General features: G+C 38.7%; 1 protein-coding gene across 2 annotated transcripts in view; it reads right to left on the bottom strand.

Moving 5' to 3' along the window:
• The window catches only part of EXOC2 (exocyst complex component 2), an 85087-nt gene that overhangs the window by 49937 nt on the left and 22583 nt on the right, over positions 1 to 12567 (bottom strand). For both annotated transcript variants that reach the window (XM_079984936.1, XM_079984937.1), the window contains exons 7-11: positions 12315 to 12395; positions 7283 to 7428; positions 7097 to 7178; positions 5993 to 6095; positions 2044 to 2162 (exon numbers count right to left, since the gene is read on the bottom strand). In XM_079984936.1, the coding sequence (XP_079841062.1) occupies positions 2044 to 2162; positions 5993 to 6095; positions 7097 to 7178; positions 7283 to 7428; positions 12315 to 12395 (531 nt within the window). The remainder of the gene's footprint in view (positions 1 to 2043; positions 2163 to 5992; positions 6096 to 7096; positions 7179 to 7282; positions 7429 to 12314; positions 12396 to 12567) is intronic.

The raw sequence follows: 12567 nt of genomic DNA, 5'->3' as shown, positions 1-12567 counted from the left end.
TGTACTTGCTGCTGCCTTCTGTTCAGCATGGAGGAGGTCAGCAATTACTCTGAACCCAATTCAAATTGTGGTAGAGCGAATTTACCTATACAGACTTAGTAAGACTCTGCGGTAGGCTTTATGACAGTGTGGAGCCTATGTATGGCCTATTTTAAGATGCCTTGACATAATATGGATTATATGATGAACCTCTCTTATGTAAGGCCCACTGAAAAGAGTTGCACAATACCAAATCTATTTAATACAGCATGTGCCTCTGAGTGCTGGTCTTGATTAAATTGCATAAAATTCAGAGGAACTGGAACTGGTTTAATTTGAACAGGGTTTATATAGACATTTCTTTGCAAATTTCAAGAACCCAGTTGACCAATACTGACCTTCGCTGAGCTTTATTATACTTTTTAAGATCTGCAATATTTTGCTATAAATGCACTTGTAGTCATGTTCATCCTATTTTAAGATGCGGCTGACGGAAGTAGGTAAGCTACCTAAAAGTTGTGAAACGTCTGCTAAGCTGGCAAGAGCTCAAGAAGCAAATGCCAAGCTGCATAATGATTATTAGTTTAATTTCATAACTGATACTACATTAAAGCTTTGTCTGAACATTCACTGTTAAAAGAATATTTCTATTAGGAACAGGGGATGTGAGTTAGGGATGAAATAACTCCCAGCTGCAAGAGGCCTTCTTCCAGATGTACAGTATGCAAAGGCAACAGAGGAGAACCAGCTGCTAGGATAACAAATTGAAAAGGCTCCTTTGACACAGGCCCTGTTGGCCTGTCTGTCTGATCAAACAAAGATAGATCATTCATTGCAAGGTGAATAGAAGTCTGGTAGGAGGCATGAAAGGGCAAAGATCTGTCTGATTTCCTAGCACTTAGGCAAAGCTACTGGTACGTTAGCACTAAAAGCAAACACATATTTTTACTCCAGGAACAGAAGCAAGTTTCACAATTTGCTTGATATTCATACTTTTCTATCAAAGTTGAACATTTTGCAAAAGTGCTCAGAGATTCTGTAGGAGCTAGCATGATATCAAGCATACCTAGGAATAAGTTAAAGCTTTTCTACAGATATGTTTAAAAGACTTCATTTCTTAACTGCATAGCACTCCCTTCCTGATTTTCTTGTTTGTTGTGCTATACAGCTTGCGTTGGGAAGTCCGTTTGAAACCCTCTTTCCTCACACAATGCCAACAGACAAAAAGAGAAGCAGTAATCAGGCAGAAGAGCCACAGCATATTACTGTATTTCCCCAGCAGCAGAAATCAGCACTAAGCACTAAGATTTCTGCCACTCTGGAGAGTCTTCAGCGCAACTCAGACATAATGATCTCAGGCTGATAAACCATGCTTTATTGGCCCCCAAACAAACAGAGAGCCTGCGTATTCCACTTTTATGTATTGCCCTTGCATGCCCAGCTGCAGTACTAACATTGTGACTTATTTAAACCACAGTTTCTCCTTACTTGAACTGTGGTTTAATACTAACCAGGATCTAAAACCAGATCAAACTTGGCATGCCTTAATCATGCACTTGGTCCTAGCAAAGACAGCAATGCACTATAAACTGTTTAAACCCACTCACATCTTTCCCCAGACACAGTTACTTATTTCTTTCTAGTCCCTCAATTGCAAGCTACCTTCTTCCATAAAAAAGGTTTTGCAGCTTTTGTGTCCCTGGAAGAAGAGGCCAGGAATGCTCTCATGGGAGCTCCAGCTGTCACTGCTTCTCTTGATCACCAGAAAAAGTGGATGGCAAGACAAGCAGTGGCTGGGTATCATTCCTACCAGGAAGGGAGTTGTGTTTTTGTATCTTCCTCCCTGTCAGTTTCAAGAATCGTAAGAATTCATATGAAATATGAATTCTTGTAAAATAAGATGGATCAAAACTGAATAGCTGAAAAGGTTTACGTATGCGAAATCTATACAAAGAGAGAGAGAGAGAGAGAGAGAGAGAGAGAGAGAGAGGCGGCGGAGGTAAAACCTATACTGCAGTCTTCAGGTTCAATGGAGGACACTTTTTCAAACAAAAAATTAATTACCTTTTTGTTCTTTAATATAGCTCTCTTTACAGTTGTGCATAAGCTGCAGAATCCACTTATGTTGGGCAGCGATACATTGCCATGCTGGGTCCCCTTCTGCATGGAGATCAGAAAGATACCTGCAAAATTATTATGCTGAATAAATGAGGATTCAAAACCAATCCATGCCACTTCTGTGTTTCATGGATCAGTCCCCTTTCTTCCCACCCACCCCAATCCTGGGCAAAAGGGAGCAAAACCAGAGTTCTGAAACAGAACTGATGACTTGAAAATTAACAGTGCAATCCCAGTCAAGAGTAAGTCCCAATCAGCCAGTGGGGCTTACCCCCAGGTGAGTGGGATATGGCTTTAGCCTATTACAATCAACAGAAAGACAGCCACAGAGCTTGTGTTAAATGTGCATCTTTTTGCAATATTCCAAGGCAGCTGTTTCCAGTTAACAGTGCAATCCTAGACATGGACATTTTAGAACCACCGAGTGCAATCGAGCATACTTCCAGGTAAAACGGTATGTATAGGATTGCAACTTAAGTACAACTAATCCTGACTTCTGAGTAAGACAGGCCCAGTTCCCAAGCAAAATGGAAAGGTAGCCAATCGCAGGTAATTGGAGATTAAGGCTTGTCACACATGCAAACATTCGAAGTCGTTTTAAAAAGTGGCCTATTCAACTAGCTTTAAGTTTCCAAATACAAAAAAATACCTTCACTAGTAAATGCCTAGGCAGTGTTTCCCAACCTTGTGCCTCCAGCTGTTTTTGAACTACAACTCCCATCATCCCTGACTAGCAAGACCAGTGGCAAGGGATGATGGGAATTGTAGTCCAAAAACAGCTGGAGGCACAAGGTTGGGAAACACTGGCCTAGAGGCAGACACACCAATCCAGAAACAAAGCATGTGCACGTAGTTATTAATACTGATTTTTATTTTTAAAAGAGAGATTTTTGTAAATTCACTGTGAATCTGGAAGTGGAGGCACTATGGTATTATGCTTTCAGTCTGCTGTTTTGTTTTGCCAGATTGCGCTACTATAGGCAGTTATTTCTAGCTAACACCATGACATTTTTATATGGGATTGCATTCATACCGCAACACTATTTTCCAAGGCTATAGGAGTCTGTAGACTCTGCAAATGATAACTTATTTACTACACTTATATCAGGTAGTGCAGGCAGTGACAAGACCTGCTCACCTTCAGCCCGGTTGCTGTGTTAGATGCAGACTACAAGACATAAACTAAAGGCAGCCCCATATTTACAAACGCATAGTAATGTTAAAAGGGGGGGGGCACCTATATCACTCATATCCTAGTAATACACCAAAGCAAGCTGAGAAGTTTTAAGCCATTTTAAATCCCCACACAGTATATGTGTGTTGCGGGGTTTGACATAATATAAATAAAGGGATATAGTTAAGCCAGAGCACTTTTATTCTTTCTTTCTTTTCCCCACTGGCAAGTATTCAAGATTTCTGAAAATAAAATCAAAAAATTGAATAGAGGGTGAAAAAAAGAAGCAGTTAATTATGAAATATGTCTCTAGCTAGTACACCGAGTCTTGGGGTGCGGCTCCTCCCACTGTCTACTCTACCTCACTGCATCTTTCCGTATTACTCAGCTGTGATACCACTTCCCCTACATTTCTTGGGGAGCGAAGGGGAAGTCACTGAAAAATTATTCTAAGTTCTTGCATCAGCTCCAGGGGCTTAAGCAAGCTGAGCAGTTAGAGTATTTGGCAAGAGGATTCATTATCCATCCTCGCAGGTTGAGGAGATACACAGGACCCTAATTCAGATGCTTATCTGAGCCAAATCCTGTTCTGTGGGACAGAAGCAGGAATATTCCCCTCCATCACGCTCATAATGCAACACAGTAAGGGAAGCAGGAATATTCTCCCTCATAGGGGAGGGGGAGGGCCAAATTGTGTGATCTTCTGTCTCTTCATTGAGAAGAAAGAACTGCACAGACATAGATGCATTCAGCTGGCTGCAAGGAGCACTGGTATTATGACATACAGTGGTACCTCGGGTTAAGTACTTAATTCATTCTGGAGGTCCATTCTTAACCTGAAACTGTTCTTAACCTGAAGCACCACTTTAGCTAATGGGGCCTCCTGCTGCTGCTGCTGCGCTGCCAGAGCACGATTTCTGTTCTCATCCTGAAGCAAAGTTCTTAACCTGAGGTATTATTTCTGGGTTAGCGGAGTCTGTAACCTGAAGCATATGTAACCTGAAGCGATGTAACCCGAGGTACCACTGTACATAGTAAGTGTGGTGATGGGATGTACAGAATTGTCTGCTCCTCCACAACTGAAATGGGATTTTGACCCAATTAAGTGCTGCTTAAGCTTCAAGTGTCTCTTCCCCATTTTCACAGCCTTGCGCACGGCTGTGAATGAGAGGCTGACACACTGCGCTCTCTGGGGACTAGTGGTGACAATCTATGTTCCTGTCTGCAACTGGCAGACATTATAAATGAAGTTAGGCATATGCTACTAGCTTTCTTTTTTAAAAAAAAACCCCAACCCTATATGTTCCTAAAACAGCATTTCAGTTCTTCAAGGTTCTTTCCAGTCAGTCATATATAAAGTATGCAATATTTCCAACCATTGCAACAGGAGCCTTATTAAGAAACTTGTGGATATTTAGGCTTCAGGACATCCAAAATTAACTTTAGGTTTGCCTCATAATTAAACCTGTGCAATTTTGTCTAGAAATGTGTCCCGATACACACTGCTGATCAGCAGTGCCTGAAAACCTTGCTGAAGTTGGCAGCACTGGGGAGTTCCCTTGCTTCAGCTGCGATCAGAGTCACACAGGGATTTTCAGTCGCAGCAAATCCTAGTGGGGCTTGCAGGCACACATTGCCTGAAAACCTCACTTTTTGAACCAATCCTAGTGGGGCTTAAATTAGGTGCCAAATTTAAAATGCCCTGAATACAAGCCCCACCGAGCCGTTTCAAGCTCTTGCCAAATTGATTAGTAAGTATTCTGGGTCTCAGAGTTTAGGATGCAAAATATGAAAAAGAAATCATGATGAAAATGGGTCCTCTGTTGCTGCAGGGATGCATATCGCACACTGCTTCTAAGCAGGAAACAAGATGGATTAAGGCCAACAGATGAAACAGCAAATCCCTGTTTGCCCCACTCAACTCTGTCACTTGTGCAGTAGCATCTAGCGGTCAATGTGGGTACAAAACATCATCACTATTTTGTCTCCTCTTTAAAATAAAATGGCATAAGCTAAAATAATTTGCTTTAATATCCATCTCTAAAACCATTAAATTCATATTTAATTATCCAAGTTAAATATAGCCAACTGAATAAACTGGACAACAAGAGAAACCAAAACTTCTTGCCCCCAGAGTGATATATAGCTCCTTTAAGATGCCTTGTATACTGTGCAAATTTCCAGATACTCTGCATTGCAGGAAAAATATTGATTAGCTGCATAAGTAAGTGTTTTCAAAGCTCTGTATGTGTCTTCCAAAAGAAAGGGTGAAATTAAACGAGTATTAAAGGACAAAGCAATACAAAGGTTGCAAAGTGTTTCTATAATTAACTTCTCCTAATTTCAGTATTGTCCATTTCAAAGGTATTGTTAATACGCACTTTCAGATGAAAGCTACTTTATACCTCTTACATTGCACAAAATCAATCATGAAACCAGTATGCCTAGTATTAGAATAATGCATTGTGTTCCAGTTAAACACAACGTCAGAAACACTTTGAAAAAATGAATCAGGAAAGAGACTTTTTCAAACTTATCTAAACTATTAAATGTAATCTGATGTTAATGTTACACACAAAACACTGGAGTAGAAAAACATTATAGAGATTTTGCCATTATTTTATGGTAACACATTACTACGTTAAGAAAAAGGGATTATCCAAGAAATATTCCCATCTATACAAAGAACATATATAAAAGACAAAAATGTGAAAAGGTCACCTTATATAGCGTTTCTGATCATGTAATGTTGATGGAGTCTCGAGCAACTTATCCAAAAGCAGTTTCCTTAATGCATCAACTCGTGTTTCAACTTCAGCATAATCTATGGTTGTAAAGAGGACAAATTTGGTTTTCCTTAGCATAAAATGTTATGTATATGTACCTTTTAAACAGAACCTTTATTAGTTCAAGCTTTTTAAGCAAAACTTTTAGTAGTCAAAAAATGCAAGATATTACACAGGTGACTCTGAACTTACACAGGGGGTATATTCTGGTGACAGAGCGAAAAGCCAAAACTGTGTATAGTCAAAATGCATTGGGTTCAATGGCGGATGGGACTGCCAAAGTTTTTCCCCAGACATTTTTTTAAAATTGCCAAGCATATACAGCTGAATACAGGAAAGTTAGATGTGCATAATTTGTGAGTTATCTGTACTACTATCACCTTCATATAATTTTCTTCCTCATACATTACATTTGTTAGTTCTCTGCTTTTCATGCCTAACTACAAGTAGAAAGAGAAACTGGAATTTCTGTTACTTCTTCAGTCAAATCCTTGATTTGTTTTATTACTAATTTCATCCAATTTCATTTCACTCTGAAATGATAGTTTACTTACAGATCTAGAAATATGTACCTTGCAGAATATCAAAACCACATGTAATATGCAACAATGTATTTTTAGAGAATCAGGAAAGAACTCGTACTAGGATTCAGAATCTTTTTCCGCACTCAGGCAAATACACAAGCAACTTATATTTTAATTTTAGCCTGGAAAGATTTGAAAGAAAATTATTTTTAAAAACTGCAGGCTGCAACTCCATAGCTTTTTAAAAGATACAAATATACCAAAAGAAGACACCCCATATCTCAACTAGTTTCATGTTACATAATGCCAAAAGGACTGACAAACTCCTGCTATATGCAGTACAGAATAATGTACATTCTCTTGTACTTCTCAGGTAGAATCTGCACTGTTGTTTCGAGTAATTATTCCACACATTGCAAAATGCCTCGCAGAAACAGAAATTAAATGCCACAGAGGGCTTCTTAGCTTGTTCTGTTACTCTTTCCTAACTGACTTTCTTAAAGTTCAAAACTCACATTTTTTGAACACTTGAACCTCAGTCTTCCCAAACAATGACTTCGCTTTTTCATAGTCATTAATGACTACATCATAATCACCCTTGAAAAATACAAAAAGGAAAGAAAAAAGATTTGCCACCAGAAATATATAGTGTTCATGCGGGTAAAAATCATCTCTGTACTGTATCTTAAAATAACAAGTACCTTTTGAATGTTTCTTTCAATATTCAATGGAAGATTAAAAAGAAATTTGAAGCGTTGGAGGACATTGAGTGCATTTCTTGTTGAATCTGCCTTGTCTTTGCGACCCAAAACTTCCTGGAACAAGGTATCTGCAGTGTTACTTGCTCCTTTTTTTAAAAATAAAATAAAATTGTAACATACATGTAAATAAGTTGTTTACAATGGAAAGTAGCTTGTAATCAGTTTTAACTATGTATCTGTCAAGCTAATTATAGTGATTAATTATAGCTACATTAACACACACAAGCATTCATATTAAATCTGTAAGAGAATTTTTTTTTAAAAAAACCTAAGGTACTGAATCAATATTTTATAAGTGTTGATTACTTAAGACTTTTAATGTGGCAGAAACCACAGTACAATTAAGGCAACCCTAGTTCTTAGACCAAATTCTTTGACTTCATTGTGGTGAATTTAGAGTTTGCTTTGGCTACAGAGCTGAATTTTGCAGTTCTACCTAAGCCTTGTAGGCAATTTGAGCATCACATAATACATTCCTTTCATTACAGAAGGATACAATGAAGCAAACATGATTTTTAATGCCATTGTTATGAGCAACAAAATACAGATTTTGTTCTTTGGTGGGAAGAGAAATAATAAACAGAAATTTAACGGAAAATAATAAGGGCACCCTGCTAGTCACATTTTCCTAAAAAGTCCAATTATTTAGGAAAATGTGACTAGCAGGGTGCCCTTATTATTTTCCATTAAATGATTCTGTTTGAGAAATTATTCAAATTACAAGCTCTGACTTTTCTTCGGATCCAGAGTTTTGAGCAACACAGACTGGTTTCAGTAGATCCTGAACCAGGAACCTGAGGACCTGAGTGGATGAGAATTTCTGTGTTAAATGTTTGAATTATGAGAGATCAAGCCGTTAATTGTGTTTAATCTTCATGGCCTAACATAGTATATCCAATACTAAAGCATGTTTCAGTTTGACAAAAGTATGCCCCTGCCTCTTTCACTGACGAGATGTATTAGACATTTTACTTTCCCCCCTTCCTTCAAACCTGTGACTTATTTTTAATTTACCAGAAAAAGGTGAATGTTTTTAGCTCTTTTGATGGCTGCCTGTAAAAAAAGCAACAAAAAACGTTTCTAGATTATCTGGTCTAGTGACTATAATTTAAGCAAAGATGAAAAAATTACATCAGTCTCACTGGGTGGCTTGCATGCCATTTTCTCTCGTCAACACTGTGGGTGGGCTGCTCATGTTAGAAGTAGCCTTTGTAAAATAATTGTTATATCTAAATAATGTTTAAACACTGATGGAGTTTCAAGCCCTCGATGCAAGAAACTTTGTTTTGCCAGGAGAATTGGTCCTACTACATTTCATGGTTGTTAGGGAGGGAAAAACAACACACCACAATTACCTGATGTCTCAAACCTAGTGGGGTATTTTTGCTAAATCCTATTCTTTAGAAATGGGTTACCGGATTATATTTTACATTTTTTGTTTTTAAAAAATGGTTCTGGAAAATGAGTATCTGGAAGAAAATAATGTTCCAATAATGAAATAGGGTGATATCGAGCCAAATCAAATGTGGTCTTCTGATAAACAAGTGTCGCAAAATGCATTTTGATTAAAAACCACATGGCATTATTCATTTAAAGTCTGAAGCAGATTCAAAAACATTTATAGTCAGCTCAGAACAATTTACTGACATTTTAGTGATTTTAAATTTCCAGTTTTGAAACATAGATCAGCATAGTCAAGGAACTCCAAGACAGCATATTCAAAAACAGCCTTCTTCCAGTTGGTAGAAACAGTGAAAAGCTATTTTTATTCAAAATTTGTTTTTCTTTAATAGTCTGCAACAATTAATGTTATACCATTTCCTATTGCAGCAAATGGCACCTATTCTGGCCAAGATGACCAGGAATTTGGCAAGAAATTAGTATTTTTTAGAGATCTGTATACAGTATGCAACATCTTATTTATACAAAACAAATATTGTCAACCAAACTTTTTTATTTTTTTAAAAAACTGACCTTATTAAAACAGGGTTGTTTTATACAACTGAGGTTAACTGGATCTTGTCTTGAAACCCTCAGAACTGCTACATTTGTCATATTGTAAAAGTTGGTAAAACTGCATTTTAAATCACTTTGGTTTTAAATAAAGTTCTTTTCCCAGATGTCCTAAGACTGAAAGAACTGGGATGTGAGAAACTGTGCCTGAAATTCTGGCTCACACTTGCTTCCCTCCAGCTTTGCCTGTAGGGAAATGAGAGTCCCAACAGACAAGTAAACTATAAATATGAGATTCTGTATAGCATACCGCTGTTCAAAGCTTGCTACTTCCAATTGCAGTGGTGAGACTTTAATCATACGCAAACAAAACATCCTGACATGAAAAGGGAGAAGAAAACGCCTTCATGTCACTTTTCTGATTTCATTCAATATCCTCATATCCTCAAAAAGTGAGTCAGTTATCAGGATGCAGTTCTGTGCTTACTGATACAGTTTAAGGGAAGTATTGCTTCCACTGAGGAAGGTGAAAGAACTTACATCACAATGAAACAAAATAAGAGTCTTTTGCAAAATACTCTTCTTTTCTTTTTAACCAAATACCCTGATTAGCCATGTGCTGGAATTTATCCAGTATAATATCCATTGCAATTTACCACCACAAAAAAACACTTTCTTCATATTTTAATGGTTCTTCTGAAAGACTCCCCGTCTCTTGAACAAAATGCCAAATAAAAATGTTTCCTAGTTTGGAAGTCAAGTTATTTCAACTAAACTCTGGTTAACATGGAGAAAAGCAACACCTAATCACATATTTAGAAACCAGCCTTCAAATCGTGAACCTCTATTTAACAGCACTATTTAAGTTTGATTTAGAATGCCAGGATGAATTTTTTTTATATCATCCAAGATTTCAGCATTAACTTGTCTTCTTCCTTTAAAATGTAGTTTATTACAATCCCGTTATTTATTAACTTGTGATATGTGTTTCAAAGCAAGTGAGACAAAGGTTACATCTTCTGCTAAAATTGTTCGAGTGGAAGAGTAGGGTGTGGATGTCCTGGATATAACATACCCTTATGAAGTGGATCAGTTACTCTAATGCCGTGGCTTCATCCAGAGAAGGCAAAATCTCTGTATTCACCAGGCAGGGTTTGAAATGAAACCCCTATAAAAGCTTCAAGCTGGTATGCTAAGAGAACATGAATAGCTCCCCCCCCTTAGTGCTAGGAAACCAAAGATCCCATTCTGCAAAATGAAGCCACTTCTGGTCATGCAGGGAAGTTTTCACAACTTTCCAGCCCTTTCTGCAGTCCCCCCAAAACAGGTGGTCCACAGGGTCCTTGACTTTCTGGAGTCAACTTTCTAGGGGTACAAGGGCCTGCAGGGATACCAGGGTTGAACTGGTGAACCCTCTCATGTAGCAGGATCTTGCAATCTAAGCTTCTGGCTGAGTAGAAAGCTAAGAAAGAAGTCTGATCGTACATAATATAATTATTTCCGTGGAATATAACATGAGACAAAAACTCCCAGTGTCTCTGCAAATCTCCCAAGTATTTTCAGAAATGCCATTAAGTGACAAAGGTTTCGTGTTAGAAATCACATTCTGTAATTTGAAGGCTTTTTATATTTAGGACAGGGGTTGTTCACATTTAAATATATATATATGGAGAGAGAGAGAGAGAGTTCAACAGAAATTTTTTTAAATAAATAAAGTGGTATCACCAGACTGAGGCACAGAGCATTCCTGGAAACCTAAAGAGGCTAAGGAATTTCTCAGATATAGCAGAAATGGAAATGTTAGTGTCTTCAGCACACATCAAAGACTCAGGGAGCCATCCTATACACAAAGCAAGCCAGTGTTAAGTTAAGCTGATGTAAAACTACACCAGATCCAAACCCCGCTCAGCTGTGAGGCTACTGCTGGCTGAGCTGGAATAAGCATGGCAGAGGAGAATCAAGCCTTTAAAATAGGGTTTGAGCTTTTTGCTGCCTTAACTTTGCTGAGTTGCCAGGTCATGTGACTGAGGTGACCATTTTTCCTGTCTCGTCCCACACCCAGAACAGCCCTTTCCCGGGGTTTGCACAGCTTAAGGTTTAGCAGGGACACGGGTGGCACTGTGGGTTAAACCACAGAGCCTAGGACTTGCCAATCAGAAGGTCGGTGGTTCGAATCCCCGCGACAGGGTGAGCTCCTGTTGCTCGGTCCCTGCTCCTGCCAACCTAGCAGTTCGAAAGCATGTCAAAGTGCAAGTAGATAAATAGGTACCACTCTGGCGGGAAGGTAAACAGCGTTTCCGTGTGCTGCTCTGGTTCGCCAGAAGCGGCTTAGTCATGCTGGCCACATGACCCGGAAGCTGTACGCCGGCTCCCTCAGCCAATAAAGCGAGATGAGCTCTGCAACCTCGGTCACGACTGGACCTAATGGTCAGGGGTTCCTTTAAAGTTTAGCAAGCTTGGCTCAGCTGGCTGGGTCCCAGATGGGTCAGGATGGAGGAGAAATGCCAGTGTATGTCCAGGTAAGCCGAGGAAGAGGGAGTTCAGCCAGAGTAAGCTGGCTATGCTGGAAACCTCAATGATCAACCAGAGATCCTAAACTGCTCATGTTAGAGGATGTTGCTATAGGATTGTTCCCCAAATGGCTACCATTTATCCGATATTTTGACAAATGGCACCCAATGTAGAGAAACAAGACCATGTACTTGCAAAATTATTCCATGTCTCGATTGATATTCAAAACTCCTTCTGAAGAATATGAAATGTTAAATGATATAATAAAAGCTATTAAACTACGCTCTGTAAACCTGCCTCATATCTAGATGAATTGCCCTTTGTAATTAAATCCTATGCAATGCTATCATTTGTTAAATTCTTAGGCTCCATATATTCTCATGATTTGGAAATAAGAATCTGGAAGAAAATGTGTTTCCCCCAAAATTTCAAAGTCCAAGAAATATGCCTCAACTTGTTATAAAACATGAAGTCTATAAATAGCTGTTACTGGGTGTTCAAAACTCACTGTTCAGAACATTCTCTAGTTTTTGCGTCATGGATCCTTCCACTTTTTCTGTTCCATCCGCTTCCAGTTTTTGATGGATTGCTGAAATAAAACATCTTGTTAAATGCCAACCATTTTAATGGGTGAGACAACATGTCTGAGCAGTACCCTTGTTACATCTGAGCGGTACGTGTTTGTTACAAAAGAATTAGGGATCTAGCGAAGCGGGCACTGTTGATAAGAGCCAGATACTTCAGACTTCTAAACTCTCCTA

Source organism: Podarcis cretensis (assembly GCF_951804945.1).
Source record: "Podarcis cretensis genome assembly, chromosome: 7".
Lineage (NCBI taxonomy): Eukaryota > Metazoa > Chordata > Lepidosauria > Squamata > Lacertidae > Podarcis > Podarcis cretensis.
The sequence above is the reverse complement of the archived record's forward strand: the minus strand, read 5'-3'. Positions and strand labels throughout refer to the sequence as shown.